Below are 20,307 nucleotides of genomic sequence, written 5' to 3' on the forward strand. Positions count from 1 at the left end.
AATGTTTATCTAGCTTAAATGATACTGAAAACTTGGTGGTTGTGTAAGCATCTCTGTCAGATTGTTAAACAGCAGAACCTATTAATACAGCATCTGGCAATGAGCCACTTAATTTCACTTTAATGATTTACTATGGATGTGAGAGTTGGACTGTGAAGAAAGCTGAGCACTGAAGAATTGATGCTTTTGAACTGTGGTGTTGGAGAAGACTCTTGAGAGTCCCTTGGACTGCAAGGAGATCCAACCAGTCCATCCTGAAGGAGATCAGTCCTGGGTGTTCATTGGAAGGACTGATGCTGAAGATGAAACTCCAGTACTTTGGCCACCTCATGCAAAGAGTTGACTCATTGGAAAAGACCCTGATGCTGGGACGGATTGGGGGCAGGAGGAGAAGGGGGTGACAGAGGATGAGATGGCTGGATGGCATCACAGACTCGATGGGCATGAGTTTGAGTAAACTCCGGGAGTTGGTGATGGACAGGGAGGCCTGGCGTGCTGCGATTCATGGGGTCGCAAAGAGTCGGACACGACTGAGCGACTGAACTGAACTGAAGAGCTATCTGACTGATTGATATACAACTGGTTGCTTACTTTTACATGGCTGTACTGCAATCTCAAGTTCAGGAGCTTTGCAATTTTACTTTCTGCTTATATTGAAAGGTTAGACCACTTATTGTATTTTTTAAGTTTTATTAACATAGAAGTTTGTTCAAAAAGACAACTCTGCTGGTTGTTTCTGTTTTTTCCCCAATTGCTTAAAAAAAATACTATCCATCTACATCATCTTCTTAAAAGATTCAAATACGATTTAACATTATTATATGTGGTAAGTTGATCTTCTCTCATAAACTTCAAGAAGTTAGTGGCAAGAATCTGTACACACACACAAAAAAAAACACTTTTTATATTTTGCATTAAAAAATTACAACACATGCTTGGGGGACCACAGGCCATTCATAGCAATCAGTTTAAAGTATTTCACCGAGACACATAGGAGAGACTGGTCACAGGACACACACATTAGGACTGACATATATGCACTATTACACATGAGACAGATCACTAAGAACCCCTGCGCAGCACAGGGAGCCCCACCCCGAGCCCTGTGGAGACCTGACCGGAAGAAGGAAGCCAGCACGAGGGCGCGTGCGCACACAGCCGGCGCACTCTGCCGCATGGCGGAGACTGACAACACCGCAAAGCAGCTCTGCTCCAACAGAAACCAATGTTTAGAATGCCCAAGATGAAAAAAGGAATGCTCACACACACAAGCATAGAAAGCTATGCTGCAAAAGGTTTAAGACAGCTATCATTAGGTAGAGGGATTATAAGAAATTATGTATCTTTTTAAAGTTTTGCTTATTTATACATTTTATTTTTTTCAGACACAGAATATGTAATATTTAATAAAGAAATAATAAAAGTTTGAATATTAAAAAATTTTAATTCATAAAAACATTAAGATATTCCAAGATAGGTGAATAATTATTACTAAACTCATCTTAATTATCTCAGAAAGACCTTGAGAAAGTCCATGAAAATATAAAACTCTTTACTTTGATGTAATAATCTAAATTTTTTTGTTAAGATACTCATTGCATATAAAACCAATAATGCATTTACACTTGTACAACAGGTATCTAAACAGAAATATCTAATACCTTAAAGTAAGCCATATTTTCTGAAATATAATATATTCAGACACACACAGATATACACACACATACAAACACACAAAAATACATGTTCTATATAAATACAGAAGTAGCTAGCATTAGGAAGAACTGAATACTTTTTTCCTAAATTAGACTTTGTCTTTTAACAGGAAGAATAGCTGATTGAAACAGAATAGCAACTAAGGTGGATGAGAAATCAGTCTGAAATAATAAAGAGAATTCACTGACTAAAAATCAACTCTGGAGCTGTGAAGGCCATCTCTAAGGATATAGTCAAGATGATTTTAGGAACCTGTCCCTATGTTCAATAGATTTAATAAGTAATTCTAAATTTAGAACTATTTATTACCATATGGATCACAAGAGATCATCAAGGCAAGGGTTATTCATAAATGAGGAAAAAGCAGATCCAGGCAGTTAACTGACTCTGCCAAGAGGACAGTGAACCCCGACCACGGGCTTGACCGTGACTCCCCTCCTGACCCTGCTTCTCCCAAGTCTCAACGAACACAGCCACCTGCTTTTAACACTGGCTGGAACACATTCATGTTTACTGCCTGTGTGCTACAAAGGAAGAGCTGAATAGTTGTGAAAGATACCTTATGACTTAAAAGATTTAGTATCCTACCCTCTACAGAAAAACATTTGCTGATCCCTACAGTTTTCTTAACATACAATTTAAAAGTTGCAGAACTTAACACATAAATTCTAATAATAATAAACTACATTGTAATAAATAGCAATAAAACCAGAACTACTACTGTGATTATTATTTTAAATTACTTGAGAAGGATTTAATTTCTCCATCCCAAGAATTGACTATTTGTCCATTTTCCATGTTTTGATATGCACATCTTTAAGAAAAACTATAAAACTTAGACCCTCCCAAAGGATAAATCAAGATCTGCTTATTTAAACTGAAAGAGAACTCATGTACATTCCTATAATAGGGTACTTCTCATCTACATAAACATATTTACAGATCACCAGCTACTTGGGAGACAGTCTAGTAGATAAATCTAAATGAACTGAATTAGAAATGTCAAACACAGGACAGAATATTTTAGAAAAAGTCAAATATATACACTATTTTCCAGCAGAATATCTAAAGCACAACAGATGGAACATCTATTTAAATGTCTAAAACACTTGCCCTATTAATCACTTGATTCAGTAAATTTTTAGGTTTTACCTTCCTCTTCCCAGAAAAGAAAGTGAGCTGGCTCCAGCTAACCCCATTAGTAATAGATGCTTTTACAACACAGTAACATAAACCTCAGTGAGACCTAAGTACAAAATACAATTTAAACAAAAGTAGTAGGCTGCTCAGGGAAAACAAGTGTATTTACAGAAGGAAGAAGTCCCTAAGGTAGGAAATCAATAAAAATTATGAATCTACTAGTTAGAAGATAATATGGGATGGGGTTATATACAAACACCATTCTTTTTTAGGGAACCCTGGACTGTTCATTATAAAATGATGTAGAATGTACAAAAGAACAAAAAATTGCAATAAGAAAGCAACCTGAGGGCACATATGTCAAATCAAAACACACACACACACACACACACACACACAGACTTGAGACTTAAAAGAAAACCTGGGTTCAAACCCCTTAACTGCCAACAACTGTTAGCGCTGAGCAAGTCACTTTTCAGTGACTCAACGTCCTTCTAGGTTTTAGTCTAGTCCTTTATAAAATAAGAGATCTGGACTCGAGAGCAAAGTTCCTTCCAGTCCCCCAATTAGCATACTTCCAAGTAACTGCTAATTAACTCAGTGCTGCATGTCAAGTTCATGTTAACGGCTTTAATTATGTGTAGAAGGAAGTGGCCTGAGAAGAAGGCATTCTGGAAAAATAAACCCTATCAAGCATCCCTCTTTCAAACGCATGAAGATATACAAGATGGAGCTTAGTCTGCTCTGCCTAATAAAAGAAGTGAAATCCTATTTTCCCAAACTCCATAAACTATCTAACTAAACTAGATTACATTAGCCAAATCATACATGCTCTCTGATTCTTGGTTCCTCCACCTCCAAAAATAACTGGTCTTTGTAAGGAGTAAAGAGAACACACACGTGGGTGAAGAGCTGAAAGCCGTCCCTCTGAGGTCAGGAATAAGACAAGGCGGTCACTCCACACTTGTAAGAGCACACGCACAAGTGTACATGCAAACTGTACACTAGCCCAGTTCCCGGCAGATAACAGATAGCCAATAAAGCCAATCCCTTCTTATTAATGAGGATGCTATTCTGACTACTACTGATGCGATTTTCACTGCTATTACTACTAATTTCTCCTCTGTAGATTATTCAAGAGGGCTGCCCTGGTGGCTCAGTGGTAAAGAATCCACCTGCCAATGCAGGAGACGTGGGTTTGATCCCTGGGTTGGGAAGCTCACCTAGAAAAGAAAATGGAACCCACTCTAGGATTCTCGGCCTGGGAAATCCTCCGGGCAGAGGAGCCTGGCGAGCTACAGTCCATGCGGTGGCAGAGCTGAACACAGCTTACAGACCAGACAACAACAACAAGATTACACCAGCTCCCTGAAAACCTCAGCTCAGAGAGAAGGTGAGGAGAAACACCTGACGCGAAAGAAGGCAAGCTTACTGGCGCCATGGCCCTGCTTCCCTACTGTCAGACTGCTAAATGCACTCGTTGTCCTCCTTCTCATGCAGCTTCTACTATCCTGACCACGCAGTTTTGACAGGAACTGAGGTTTTTCCCTGTGGGTGATTCTTCCTTCAGCAAGGTTCCCACTAGCAGCAGCAGCAGGGGTCCTGAACTCTGCAGGATGAGCAAGAGTAACAGATGAGGTGTGAACTGGGCTTAATAAAACCTAACACTGAAGGGAGAGGTAACAGAAGAACGCCAGCTCCTCCGTTCCCACCCCGGAAGTGCTCCTGTCACACCCGCAATCACAGCCTGCTCACAGCCACCTGGCGGCCCCTTCCCACAGCAGGCAACGGAAGGCAGGCACTTACACGCAAGACAGCGAAAGACAAGGTCATTTTTTTAAAGAGAAAAAATATGTTTCAAAAGTGGTTAAATTTTAAATCTTTCCAAGTACAACAATAAGGCATTATATAAACTCTGACATTTTCAACTTTTGGAAACATAGATAAAACCTACCAGTGATTTTTAAATTCCTTTGTAATCAAATAGAACACTATTAAGAGATTTCACTTACAGCTTCTTACTGAGAAGAGAAAGTTTCCAGAGGAGAATTGAAGCCATTTAAGTAACTGGAGTTATAATTACTAACTTAATCACTCCTTATAAAAAGTTTTATAATATTTAACATCTGACTGAAACAAAACCTGGATGCATCCTGTGTTAGGCAAAGAAACTGATCTAACAATATAATTAAAGAATCAAATGAGGTAGGAAATAATAAAGTCAAATGTATGACAATGTCCCCGGAATTCTGAGGAAGGGAGAAAGTGCATCTACTTGGAGTGGTTAGAGGACCTTCATGGACAAGGTGGAGGCCTAGGTAAGTTGTGGGAGAGCAAAGGACAGCCTTGGCTAGGCAGTTCAGTGAAGGGAGATGGGAAGTGTGTTCAGGGGGCAACAGACAAGTCTGCCTGGTACTGGGAGGGGGGCGAGGGTTAAGGGGACACACACTAGGAGGGAGGTGAAGGTGCCGATGGTGGACGGCGGGGGGTGCTACATAAAGACTGACGATCCTTGGGAGTCTTAGCAGCATGTCTTAAATGCTGAAGGCACGTTTATAACTTTCTGAAGGTATAGGCTATTCTAATAAATGTGATGGACAAAGAGCCAGTGAATACTGACTTGGACACTTCAAATGAATGCAATTTGTACTATTTAATTTATGCCTTCATAAAGTCGACTATTCACACTGCAACAATTAAAATCAAGGACATGCTCTCTTTACTAATAATCCTCTTTCCATGCTTCCATTCTTGTGTGAGGAAATGCATTTAGAGCCAAGCCACCAGGATTATTTAACCAAGTCCTTTACAAAAATCCGTAGGCCTGATCACATCTCTCCTGCTCATCACTGCAAAAGAACCTTCCAAAAGAATCCACAGCCTTTCCTTCAAAAAGAATCAATCTGGACTTTAAAGTCCTCTACAATTTGAGCTTAATCTACCATTCTGGCCTCTTTCCCACGACTTTCTATACACAGACATAGATCTTTCTTCACTCTATTACTCACTCTTTGCTAAATAAACTCTGTCTACGTTCGGCTTCTATGTCCTTGAGGTGTTCTCCCCACGGGACACACTCCCACCTCACAACCTCAACCCTACCTGCACTTCAGTCCACTCAGGTGCTACACTCAGCGTGGCGTGTCTTCTGAAGGCCTCTGCAGGGGTCCCTCTGCACTCTCTCAACTTTCCTGATTGTGAAGTCAGTGCAAGAAAGCTACCACCACCGCTCTTTACATCAGGAATAATACCTGCCCTTGAGGAACTCACAGGAATCTGTACCCACACATACGTACCTGATTACAAGTCGTACAGGGCAAGACAGATACAGGACACACTCTACAAACACTGGTTGAAAGAATGATTATTGCACATCATGAATATCACCAAATCGTCCATATATAACTATACAGGTAAGGTTGTAACCTGGGTGGGTTAAAAAAAAAGAAGAGATTTTACCTTTTCGGTTGTAAGAGGTTTTGTAGGCTTTTCTGGCTCCTTTTCTTTCTTTCTCTCTTCCTTTTTTTTTTCCTTTTCTTTCTAAAACACAGCCAAAAGTTTTGATAAGTTTACTTTTTTTTTAAATGTCAGCTCTTCATACATTTTTATTAGTTGGAGTCATCATTTGAATAGAGTACAAATTTCAATGATGACACTATTCAGTGATACTGAGATATGAAAGAAAGCAGAGCAAATTCATACTGTCATCAAGTACGTTAATAACACAATAAAGAATAACTTTCCTTAAAAAATTAAGACAGAAATGAGACAATTTAGAACTTCTTTGATATTTCAGAATTTGTTTAAAGCAAATGCAATTTCTATTCAATAAATTCTCAATGCATCTTTACATAAAGTTAGGCTTCCTAACAGCAACCATGAAGCTGAAATTTGAATATGAAAAAAACATAAACTAACTCATAAAACAGAATTCTTTATCAACCAAATGAAGGCAGATTACAACATGTAAACATGAGAAGAAAAATGCAAAATCACTAATTTTTTTTCAATCACCATAGTGTTATATTTTTAAAGGGCAAATATGATAATTTTCTCATGAAAATAATGTTGAAGACAGTGCTTGGGGACCAGAGCCAACTGACTGGTTTGCATATTTGATCCAACCCAGTTGAGGTAAACTATAATGATGCTATAAAGTTCACAATTTGCATTTTCAAGAAGGATGAAATAAGATATAATAATAAAAACTTAAGGTCTATAAACAGGTGGGGAAAGGAAGATGAAGCAGATTAAACAACGAGCATTTGTAAGGCATATGGAGGGAAGAGATGCCAGAAATCTGCAATCTGGTGATAATGCAACCGAGTGCTGATCTAGACCTTAGCTCCCTGGTACCAAACATGAAAGGATAAACTGCCGAACCTAGAAAAGGCAGGATGATAAACACATGAAACTTGGTGAAAATGCCTAAATGTTGCATCTGCACCTGTGCCTTTAAAAATAGTGCTTGACACCACCTCTCTCGAGAGAAGAATCTTTACTATTTGTAAACTGGGAAAGTCAATACCAGCAATTCCCAGGCCAAATGGCAGAGATATAATTAAAGCTCCTATGGGCCAGGCACTGTGAGAAGCACCTACTGTCTAAGTTAACGTCTATAACAATGTCAGAAGAAAGTCAGGATAGCCACTTTACAAAGGCAGAAACAAACTCTCAGGGAAGTGCTGCAGAGCCCACCGCAGCAGGGCGGAGGGGCTGCGGAGCCTCCGTGCTCGCGGCCGTCCAGTGGGCTCTGCTTCCCACGCCGCCCTCCCCACGGGACAGCGGGCACCTCCTGAGCCCCGCTCAAGGGCTCGACACCACGCGCCTCGCTGAGACCCGCACAAGGTCCTTCCAAGGTAAGGACTATCACCGCCACTGTGCAAGTGACAAATAAACAGGATGTGCAAAAGTCCTTCAGGTGTCATGAAATGTTGTCCAGACACCAGTCAAGTTTAGGGAGGAAAGCAACATAACTGGACATCCTCACTAACATGCTGGAGGTGGATGGTCCTGCAGCCTCTCAAAGCTCTTAGTTATTTATCAAGGATGTCACAGTCATGAGAAGGGGAAGAAGCCCGTCTCTCATCACCACGACTGGTGGGTACAACTGAAATCACCAAAAATCAATTAAACTGGTTCAGTTCAGTCGCTCAGTTGTGTCCGACTCTTTCCGACCCCATGGACTACAGCACGCCAGGCCTCCCTGTCCATCACCAACTCCCGGAGCTTACTCGAACTCAAATCCATCAAGACAGTGATGTCATCCTCTGTTGTCCCCTTCTCCTCCCACCTTCAATCTTTCCCAGCACCGGGGTCTTTTCTAATGAGTCAGTTCTTCCCGTCAGGTGGCCAAATTACTTGAGTTTCAGCTTCAGCATCAGTCCTTCCAATGAATATTCAGGACTGGTTTCCTTTAGGGTTTTTGCCTTTTCATACTGTTCATGGGGTTCTCAAGGCAAGAATACCAAAACTTTTGCCATTCCCTTCTCCAGTGGATCACGTTTTGTCAGAACATGGTGTGGCTCATGTGACCGTGGTCCATGTGATCAGTTTGATTGGTTTTCTGTGATGATGGTTTTCATCTGGTCTGACCTCTGACAGATAAGGATAAAAGGTTTATGGAAGCTTCCTGATGGGAGAGACTGACTGTGGGGGAAACTGGGTCTTGTTCTGATGAGCAGGGCCACGCTGAGTAAATCTTTCCCTAGCCTTTCCCTTCTCCAGGGGATCTTCCCAACCCAGGGATTGAACCAAGGTCTCCCGCATTGCAGGTGGATTCTTTACCAGCTGAGCCACAAGGGAAACCCAAATTAAACCAGCTAGCTGTGTTTAACTGAGGGAGAGCATGATTTGATGTCTTGAATACTGGAATTTCAGTTGTCAAAACATGGCTGTAAGCAACAATTTTATGACATGAGCCTTGAAGTCACATTAAAAATATGGGTTCTAGCCAAAATGGCCATCATCAAAATATCCACAAACAACAAAAGCTGGAGAGGGTGTGGAGAGAAGGGAATCCTATACTATTGATGGGGATGGAAACAGGTACAGTCGCTATGGAGAACAGATGGAGATTCCTTAAAAAACTAAAAACAGAGAGACCACATGACTCTGCAATCCTGCTTCTCGGCATGTATCCAGAGAAAAACATGATCCCAAAAGATACATGTACCCAATGTTCACTGCAGCACTGTTTAAAACAGCCAAGACATGGAAGCAACCTGCATACCCACCAACAGAGGATGGATAAAGGAGACGTGGTACATACAGACGATGGAGTATTACTCAGCCATCAAAAAGAGTGAAACAGCCATTTGCAGCAACACGGATGGACCGAGAGAGTGTCACACTGAGTGAAGTAAGTTAGAGACGGAAAAATATCATGTGACATCCTTTATATGTGGAATCTAAAAAGAAATGACACAAATGAACCTACAAAACAGAAACAGACTCCCGACTCGAGAAGGAACTCATGGTTGTTGGCAGAGGGAGGGTGGGGGAAGGGATAATTAGAAGTCTGGGATGGACGTGTGCTCACTGCAATGTTTAAAACGGACAACCAACAAGGGCCTACGGTATAGCACAGGGGACTCCGCTCAGCCATGCTGCAGCCTGGATGGGAGGGGGGTCGAGGGGAGAGAGGACACATGTAGTGCACGTACGGCTGAGTCCCTTCTCTGCTCACCTAAAACTACCACAACACTGTTTGTTAACAGGCTATGCCTCGATACAAAATAAGTATAAATACAAAAAAATTATTTTTAATAATAAAGAAAGAAGACAAAAATAAGGAACTTAAAGCCAGGCAACTCATCAGGTGACTGACCTATTTAAGATATGTTTCCAAAGGGAATGGTAAATATATATATATATATTTTTAGGTTGGAGGAAATAAATCTTTAGTATCAATGCTTCTGATGAGTTGTTAAAGCAGTTGCTATTTCTTCTTTGGCTCTTAGTAGGATGAACAGAAACCTGAAAAATTTCTGTAAATTCTTTCTGGGAGACAAATCTCTCTCTCTCTCTCTCTCCTGGGAATGCCTCAAAACCAGAGCTGCTAGAAAAGGTAGATAAATGTGCTCTGAATAGATTAGTTTTAACCACTCTATGAAACAAGCAATATTCAAAATCTTATAAATAAGCTAAGATGCACCAGTGGTAGACCTTTCTAGGACCCTAACGCTTAGTGAGCATTATTAAACTTTCATTTTCTATGTTTTCTCAAAAAAAAAAGGGGGGGTGCTCTAAACGCAGATCATATAGTTTGACCTACAGATAACACCCATCTTTAGAATCAAAAGCTGCTGACAGACCAGAGTATTGTGAGAATCTAAGTTGTTTTAAACTATTTTCTCAGCAAGAATAAAACACAGCAGCGTTTGATATTTCAAAACAGTAGTTCCTGAAATTTGGTTATTACATAGTCAAATGATATAGTGAAATAGGAGACCTTCTGCAAAAGAGAACAGGAAAAAGTGTTCAAGTCCTATAAGGCAAAGAAAAGTAGATCTTGGGTTCATTAAAGATAAGGTCTCTAAAGTTTTTTATTATACACTTCTGTCTTAAAATGTTGTTCACATACATATTCAATATATATATGTATTTATTAGTAAAGCACATGTAGTACTCTATTATACACATTATAAAACATAAGGAAAATTAGAAATTTTAAGAGGGTAAGAAAAAAACAGCATGAATAAACTTTCTGACAGACTGTCCTGAAGGGCCCCCTGGTGTCTAAATGCTGTCAGGCAAGATGACGTCGCTCAGTCAGGTGAGACCCCGCTTTCCAGGACCTGGCGGCCAGCGACACACAGCAGACCCGTGACCTGAGGGTTTCCACCCTCTGAACAGGCACCGCGGCCACCCTTCCACACCCTCGAGGCCCCCTCCGCCTCCTGCAGGGCTCCGGCTCTGCTCCTGACCACCCGAGTCTCTCTGGCTCCAACCACACCCTCCACGCCCCAAACCAGCCCTCACTGTCTCCTGGGGGCCCCCTGGCTGTGCAGTGAGGTTCAAGTGTGCCCAGCTTTCCGCTTTCATGTCTCCACTTAGCACACGGTCCGCGGGCCGCACTCCTCTGACCGGGCTCTCTCCTCGGCCTCCAGACCTGTGTCCCCAAGCTCCTGCCAGACCCCTCACCGCTGTGCGGTCACCGCACACTCAACATACCCAACTCTGAAGTCCACCGCCTCCCTGCTCTCACCTCAAAGCTGCTCCTCCTCCTCAGCCTGGATCCCTTCTCCCTGGACAGCGCATCATCTGCTGAGATGCTCAGGCCTGCAGCCAGGAGTCACTCATCATACCCCTCATGGACCTGACCTGCTCCAGGTCTTTGACGACCACTCTCCCTTCCACTGCCTCTGCCTCCAGTCCAGATAGAATGCTCCCATCATTCTACCCCTGAGCCAGAGCAACAGGTCCTCAGGCCTCTTCTACATCCAGCAGAAGAAAGTTCCCTCTCTGGAGATGGTGGAGCAGACAATTCAGAGGTGAGAATCGGTTCCGGATGCTCGTTCTGCCCGTGGAAGGCACTGAGGAGCCAGGGCCCTCGGGTCAAAGCCCAGACGCACCAACGGGCTCCCAGGACGCTTCTCCCCCACTTCTCCCCCGGCCACAGGTGCCCCAGCCTGCCTTCTCCCGCAGACCCTGCTCAGCCTGCTCTGCCCGCAGGCTTTCTTCACAGGATGCTGTCTCTGCTCCGACTGACCCCAGTCCTCACAGTGAACGTCCAGGAAGACTGTAGACGCATCAGAGGGCGGGCCCTGGGCCAGAGCGGCGCCGTGAGGGCTCAGAAATCACGGCCCCCATTCGGCTGTGTCAGACACCCCTGTGAAGGTCCCCATCTTCCTCTGTTAGATGGAGGTGTCTCCACAGCAGAGGTCATTTAGCAATGAGGAGACACAGAAAAAGTGTGAGGCAAAGGATGTCTCAAATTCACTATGGTCATTATAACAACAAAAAAAAGATAAAAAGAGTCAAAAAAATAAAAACCTTCCACTATCTCTAGGGATGAGTTTGAAGTCCACAGTGGTGCAGCGCCGCGCTGCCTTCCCACTCCCACCCACACACCCCACAGCCATCACCCTGCAGCCAGGACTCCACGCACACGCTGCATCGTGTGGCCACCGTGGCTTAAACGGCAACATGACATCAACGTTCTTCAAGAGTTGACAATGACAGTCATAGAAAGAACAATTTCAACCAAAGACTCTTCCCAGTAAATCAAAGAATTCAACAGCAATTACAGAAAAGTCCCTTTAAGCCTAAGGTGGTTATGGAAACAACAGCAAAAAACTAATTGCTTATTAAATGCTGAGATATATCTATGGTACCGATAAATTAGTCATTCTGAAATTAAATAAAGATTAAAGCTCTTTAATCCTACCTATAGCATAGGAAAGTGGTCTTAAAATTATTGTATTTAATGTATTTAATACTGGAGACCATTCAAAGCATAAGCAACTATTACAGCATCCCAAATGATGGCACGTTCACACCGAGCGCATGGACACAGCTGGCTAGAACACCACCATACCTCCAATTTGTTTTTCTCAACAGCAGCTTGTAGAGAAGGAGAGGATACCAAAGGCTGAAGAGGAGCATCAGAGGAAGCGATCTGTGGAATGCAGGTGCGAAGTCAGGAGGGAAAAACAAAAAGAAAGGAATCAGAATTACAGGCACAGGAAAGAAACACTCATGCATTTCTGAGCTACAGAAGCACTTAGAAATATGTTAAAGGAAAGTAATGCACCAAGAAGAGTGCTGCTTTTAAAGTACTTCTGTAGGTAAAAGTATTTATTACAAAAAAGTGTATGATTTAAAATGCATTTCACTCTAACATAAAATTTAAAATGCACTCAGACAAGATCATCCCCTAAGTATCTGAGAAACAATTAAGCGTGTCTGGCGGTTCTCTTTCCGTCAGTGTTGCTGCCCGAGTGCTCACGCTCTGACACGCTGTTCCAAGTGGCTGGACAGCACGAATGAGACCTTGTTCCCACTGACCATAATTGCTTTAAGAATGGAAAATAACACAGAGCTGAAACAGTAAAAGTTAACGAACATTTTAATCAACTGTTTAAGAAAACAGAAAGAAGGCTGGGAGCAGAAAGAGTGAATTAAGGCAGTGTAACAGCTAAGCAGCAGGCTTACTATAAAGCCATGTGTACACTGGCTTCTTGGAGCCCCGTGCCCACAAACACCACTCCCAGGGCTGCGCTGGCGGAACTGCCCCAAAGCACTGTGAGACAGTTATATATGCAAAGGCAGTTACATATGCAAAGGCAATTTATACAGAGATAATTTCACCTAAAAGTCTTTTCAATCATCTTACCCAATTCCTACAAGCATGGTTATCACTTTAATGGAAGCATAATCTTCCTGCTCTCTTTACTGCCAAAATATAACTGAAATACGTTTACAAAATGTGTAGTAGATCTTTGGAGCTGTTAAACTGACATCTCTGTATTGCTCTATCACATCAATAGTGCCTATGAGCAGTCTTTAAAAATAAAAGGTGCTATTACAGAAAGGTCATTACGCAATGTCAAAGTAACAATGTGAGATGCTAAGTTCTCATTCAACCTGCCTGTTACTGAGTTAGTTATGGCTGCAATTCTGAATCACAACCCAAGCCCATAATCTTTAGAGGGTCTTCGCTGGCACACTGTTAGCTCTGTTAAAAGTATACAAACTAGCCATTCAATGACAACTAACTGAAATTACACATAGAAGAAAATATTTAATAAGACAAACTGTGCCTTAAAGACCAGCTGCAAAACTAAATTATCCCACTGGACATTTCCCTGCTAGAGATATGGAGAAAACAAGAGATTAAAAAAGCACATAAAATCACTTAAGATGGTAACCTGTATCATAAAAACCTTTTTGCCCAAATTTATGTAAAAGCTGAACATAAAAATATAACAACGAAATAAAGGCACTTAATATGTTGAGTGTTACTAATTCAAGATAATTCACTGTAGAAGTATTTTTTCTCCTCCTGAGAGGATGATAACTGATTTGGCCACTTTTAAAATTAAGATGTTCACTGTTCATGGAATCTTGATTCAAACTGGAATCAAGATTGCTGGGAAAAATCAATAACCTCAGATACAGAGATGACACCATCCTTATGACAGAAAGCAAAGAGGAACTAAAGAGCCTCTCAATGAACGTAAAAGAGGAGAGTGAGAAAGTTGGCTTAAAACTCAACATTCAGAAAACTAAGATCGTGGCATCCAGTCCCATCACTTTATAGCAAAGGGATGGGGAAACAGTGGAAAGAGTGACAGACTTTATTTTCTTGGGCTCCAAAATCACTGCAGATGGTGACTGCAGCCATGAAATTAAAAGACACTTGCTCCTTGGAAGAAAAGTTATGACCAACCTAGACAACATGTTAAAAAGCAGAGACATTACTTTGCCAACAAAGGTCCATCTTGTCAAAGCTATGGTTTTTCCAGTAGTCACGTACAGATGTGCGAGTTGGACCATAAAGCAAGTTGAGTGCCGAAGAACTGATGCTTTTGAACTGTGGTGTTGGAGAAGACTCTTGAGAGTCCCTTGGACTGCAAGGAGGTCAAACCAGTCAATCCTAAAGGAAATCAACCCTGAATATTCATTGGAAGGACTGATGCTGAAGCTGAAGCTCCAATACTTTGGCCACTTGATGTGAAGAACTGACTCATTGGAAAGGACCCTGATGTTGGGGAAGATTGAAGATGGGAGGAGAAGGAGATGACAGAGGATGAGATGGTTGGACGGCATCACCAACTCAATGGATATGTGTTTGGGTGGACTCTGGGAGTTGGTGATGGACAGGGAGGCTTGGCGTGCTGCGTGGTTCATGGGGTCGCAAAGAGTCGGACATGACTGAGAGACTGAACTGAGGAATCAAAGACCCCCCTCCCCCGAAAAAATGACTGCAACAATAGAGACAACTAGCCTTAAATGGTATTTAACTGGGATAAGAAAATTTATCAAAAAAAGAAACTTAAAAAGAAACAGTAATAAAACATTTGATCATTACAGCAAGGTCTCAACTATTAGGGAACAAATGCCTGATAATAACCAATTAAAAGGCTATGTTTTCGCTCATCATGTGCAGGAAAAAGGTCAACAAAACCTTGTCTGATAGGGGACACCTCACGTTAAAGAGACATCTGCTTCTCAGGCACTCAGGCTTTAAAGCACTTTCCCATAAGACCACCTGGTGCTGTGATTCATGCATGCTAAGTTACTTCAGTACTGTCCGACTATCTGTAAAGCTACGGACTGTAGCCCACCAGGCTATCCTGTCCACAGGAATCCTCCAGGCAAGAATACTAGAGTGCGTGGCCATGCCCTCCTCCAGGGGGTCTTCCCCACCCAGAAATCAAACCTGCGTCTCACGCCTCCTGCACTGGCAGGCAGGTTCCTTACCACCAGCACCACCTGGGAAGGTGCTGTGATAAACACAGATAAATAGGAGCAGCATCATGATTATAAACAGGAGCAGCATCATGATTTCATCAGAATAATTAATGCATAACTCCCTTGTTGATTGTTTGCAAACATAGTGCAAACAACTGTGTTTTCTATTTTGGACCAAAGTAAGATAAAGCTGTTCTGGAAAAAAGAAAAAATGCTGCGTTTTAATAAACACATCTGGTCAGATCCACCAAGGCCCTTAGAAGAAGACAAATTTGCCTTTTCCATTCGTTTCCACAGTCCAATAAAATAATTTTCTCTCCTCAATTTTTCAATTAGTGTCTTTACGCAGATTTCATAAAATTAACTTAATGCCATTTAAGCAGTTATTAGACGCTTACTTAAGAAGATGCTCCTTTCTGAATCAAGAGTTCTGCTTTATGAAAGCTGACTTTGTGACAAAAACTCCCAATGTTCAAATTTTTAATGTATGTAACCAGGACATTTTTACAAATTTACAATTTTACAATAAATAAATTGAGCCACATGTTAAAATTTCAAAATATACTCAACAAACATCAACTGGTGATAGAGATGAAGATTTTACTTACATTTGTAATAGCTATAGCATTTTTATCGTAGTATTTCTTCTTTTCATATTTATCTCTGATGAAAAATTCCACTGCTCTGAAAACAGATAACTTAAGGAAAAGCATGAGTTCAGTGACATGTACACTCCCCTTTATTCATTCCACAAAGCCCAGACTCTAAATTCAATACTCCTACCCCCCAATCTGTACTTTCCTCACACACTATTTCCACAACTAAATTCTATAACCTACTTTTCCTTCTGCCAAAGAATCTATCTTGTTCAGGAAATTTCTCCCATTCAACAAAACCACTCAGCCAAATTCGAAACAGAAAAGTAACCACATTTCTCAGTTCCCCCACAATCCTCAGCCTCTTACCCTTCCTCCCCACTCAACACTAAATTAAGGTTCATTTTGGATTTTCAGTTTAAATAAAGAAACTAACACTCCTGTGGTAACCACAGCATACCAGATGCCGGGCTGGTGCGCTAGCCACAGTTTTCCTTTAATCTCTCCTCCATGCAGTCATGTGCATATTATAATCTCCATATCACAGAGGAGGAATCAGCAACTCAGAAAGAGCAGACAACTGTGATTTCAATACTTATGTCCTTTCCCACCACACATGGCTGCCTCTGACTGCATCAGTGAGGATCCACTGTATCTTAGAAGAATGGCGACCAATCTTTTCCTACAAAGCTTTCTAGAAATGGAAAAGTCAAAAAGCTAAAACCAATGTCAGTGCTATTTAATTTTTTGAAGTTGAGTGGACCAGCCTTATTTGTTGATGGGTGAATCACTTCTAGTGGGATTCAGGAGTTTTGGGTCAGCTGATACAGATGACTTCTCCTACCAGTCAACCAACAACTGTTTTATGGGACTTCTTCCATCAAGGATTCTGAACTTTTTTATTTTTTAGTACCATGAACCTCTTTGATAGTCAAATAAAGCCTGTGGACTCCTTTCTGAGACAGTGCTTTTAAACGCATAAAATAAAATACACAGAACTACAAAGGAAATGAACCACACTGAAATACAGTCTCTCTATGGATCCCCAGATTAAGACATCCTCTGTTCAAAGAAAAGCAACCTGAAGCAGTAAAACAGTACACTTTCAGTCAGTTGCTCCTTATTGGAAGTTAACAGAAGCTCTTTAAACTGACAGCTGAGGCCACAGGTAGTAGCGAGAGTTGACCGACCAGTACACAGTGGGCACTGAGAGAGAGCTGTCAAAGGGGCCAGGGAAGGCGAGTGAGACAAAGGAAATCTAAACGCTCAACTTATTAAGCAAGCTGAATAACTGAAAGCCATTTGTAAAGACAGCTCTCTATAAACTGTGTATATGAAAGGCACTTCACACTACCTCTTTTTCTCCTCTTAACCTATAAAGAGGTTTTTTACATTTACAACTAAAGCCAGGCACAGGAAGTTTAAGGAGTACTCTTACTCTACAGTACAAGGGAGGGGGTACTGTGATGACTGGAAACCAGGAATGTCTAGCATCCACCCTCTCAGATGCCACTGGTTACCACAAGTTCATTTGTGAATTAGTCATTTAATTTCTGCTAATGATAATAAATGCCTTTTTATCTAGAGAAGGCCAAATGGGGGGGGGGGGGGGAAGCACTTTTATTTTCAAGAGCCTTGGAGATCCTTTCAAGTCAAAGGCCCCAGAGCTGTCAGAAGGCTGATTAGTTAGATATGTGAACATTTTTGGCAGTCAGTACCAAAAAATCACCATAACACCCCAAGATTTTCATAAAATGCAATAACATAGCTTTATTCCAACTATTTCACATGTAAATAACCTAAATGCTAAGTTTGCACATGAATTTAAATCCATGTTCAATATTACATTTTTCTGTTTTTGTAAGAGGATAAAATGAAATCAAAAAAGCCAGCCCTTTGGATGAATGTGGATATATGAGCAATTTTTACTGTCAAGACAACAATTTACTGCCACAACAGGAGAGAGAAGAAGAATTTACTTAGATTGATGTCATTTTCACAGTGGATAAAATGAAACACGTTTGTGCCGAGTGCATGCTAACTCGCTTCAGTTGTTTCCAACTCTTTGTGACCCCATGGACCATAGCCCACTAGGCTGCAAAATAGACAAGTTAAAGTTCTTACTGCTAAGTCGCTCAGTCATGTCCAACTTTTTGCAACCCCATGGACTGTAGCCTGCCAGGGTCTTTTGTAAATGGGGCTCTCCAGGCAAGAGTAGTGGAGTGGGTTGTCATGCCCGCCTCCTGGGGATCTTCCCAACCCAGAGATGGAACCCCTGTCATCTCTTAGGTCTCCTGCACTGACAAGCAGGTTCTCTATCACTCGCACCACCTGGAAAGCCTGGCGAAAGATGTTTACTGTTTTTAAAAATTCTGTATTATTTTTAGAACAGCAATTATCTTTACTTCTAGATATAAATATTACATAGTATGTATACAGGTTTTCTTAACTAAAATCTAAATTCTTAAAGTATAATTTTTATGTTTAAACACCTGAGAGAAGAGTAATACTGATGTTTTTTCTCCCTAATGACAGAAACAGCAGTCTATTTTGGATATTATTTAAAATATACTACATATTAAAGCTTGAAAAGATAATACTCTCATCTATGAAATGCTTATGACAAAGGAAAGATCACTGTATATGACCAAAGAAAACCCTAATATTAGACAGAAAATTAAGAACAGTATCAAAAATAATTTAACCACCATTGTGAAACTAAAATTAATTGAAAACTATAATAGTTTTAGAAACACTGTATTTGAAAAGAGCAAATTTTTAAGTATATAATCTTTTAGAGTAAAAAACAATACTAATATCTGATGAAATATGTGAATTTTCAGAAATAACAGATATACATGAAATCTTAATTTATACTTAATGTATTTTAAGTAAGTAATTCAAATACAATAGAGTTTCATTTCTGTTTATGACTAAAAAAACCTCTCTGAAATTTTCTAAGCAGTAAGCAAATTAACAAATTTGGAAAACAAAACAAATTTGGAAAACTCAGCAGTGGCCACACGACTGGAAAAGGTCAGTTTTCATTCCAATCCCAAAGAAAGGCAACGCCAAAGAATGCACAAACTACCACACAATTGCACTCATCTCACACACTAGTAAAGTAATGCTCAAAATTCTCCAAGCCAGGCTTCAGCAATACGTGAACCGTAAACTTCCAGATGTTCAAGCTGGTTTCAGAAAAGGCAGAGGAACCAGAGATTAAATTGCCAACATCCGCTGGATCATCGAAAAAGCAAGAGAGTTCCAGAAAAACATCTATTTCTGCTTTATTGACTATGCCAAAGCCTTTGACTGTGTGGATCACAATAAACTGTGGAAAATTCTGAAAGAGATAGGAATACCAGACCACCTAACCTGTCTCTTGAGAAACCTGTATGCCGTTCAGGAAACAACAGTTAGAACTGGACATGGAACAACAGACTGGTTCCAAATAAGAAAAGGAGTACATCAAGGCTGTATGCTGTCACCCTGCTTATTTAACTTATATGCAGAGTACATCATGAGGAACGCTGGGCTGGAAGAAGCACAAGCTGGAATCAAGATTGCCGGGAGAAATATCAATAACCTCAGATATGCAGATGACACCACCCTTATGGCAGAAAGCAAAGAAGAACTAAAGAGCCTCTTGATGAAAGTGAAAGAGAAGAGTGAAAAAGTTGGCTTAAAGCTCAACATTCAGAAAACTAAGATTATGACATCCAGTCCCATCACTTCATGGGAAATAGATGGGGAAACAGTGGAAACAGTAGCTGACTTTATTGCTCTGGGCTCCCAAATCACTGCAGATGGTGGTTGCAGTGAAATTAAAAGACACTTACTCCTTGGAAGGAAAGTTATGACCAACCTAGATAGCATATTAAAAAGCAGAGACATTACTCTGCCAGCAAAGGTCCGTCTAGTCAAGGCTATGGTTTTTCCAGCAGTCATGTATGGATGTGAGAGTTGGACGGTAAAGAAAGCTGAGCACTGAAGAATTGATGCTTTTGAACTGTGGTGTTGGAGAAGACTCTTGAGAGTCCCTTGGACTGCAAGGAGATCCAACCAGTCCATCCTAAAGCAATCAGTCCTGGGTGTTCATTGGAAGGACTGATGTTGAAGCTGAAACTACAATACTTTGGCCACCTGATGTGAGGGCTGACTAATTTGAAAAGACCCTGATGCTGGGAAAGATTGGGGGCAGGAGGAGAAGGGGATGGCAGAGGATGAGATGGTTGGATGGCATCACCGAGTCGACGGACATGGGTCTGGGTGGACTCCGGGAGTTGGTGATGACAGGGAGGCTTGACGTGCTGCAGTTCATGGGGTTGCAAAGAGTCAGACACAACTGAGCGACTGAACAGAACTGAAGCGAATTAAAAACACTACATCAAAAAATAAATAAATAAAAAAATAAAAATAAAAACACTACACC

At 41.1% G+C, this 20,307-nt stretch overlaps 1 protein-coding gene across 5 annotated transcripts in view; it reads right to left on the reverse strand.

The window, feature by feature from the left end:
* Window positions 1-20,307, reverse strand: part of SMAP1 (small ArfGAP 1) — a 167,871-nt gene that overhangs the window by 64,076 nt on the left and 83,488 nt on the right. For 4 of the 5 annotated variants that reach the window (XM_020897079.2, XM_070450215.1, XM_020897082.2 and 1 more), the window contains 3 exons: window positions 15,885-15,960; window positions 12,398-12,478; window positions 6,316-6,396 (listed from right to left, as the gene is read on the reverse strand). In XM_020897079.2, coding sequence (XP_020752738.2) covers window positions 6,316-6,396; window positions 12,398-12,478; window positions 15,885-15,960 — 238 coding nt within the window. The remainder of the gene's footprint in view (window positions 1-6,315; window positions 6,397-12,397; window positions 12,479-15,884; window positions 15,961-20,307) is intronic. The other variant, XM_020897080.2, reaches the window with a different exon arrangement.

Source organism: Odocoileus virginianus, chromosome 19 (assembly GCF_023699985.2).
Source record: "Odocoileus virginianus isolate 20LAN1187 ecotype Illinois chromosome 19, Ovbor_1.2, whole genome shotgun sequence".
In the NCBI taxonomy this organism is placed as follows: domain Eukaryota; kingdom Metazoa; phylum Chordata; class Mammalia; order Artiodactyla; family Cervidae; genus Odocoileus; species Odocoileus virginianus.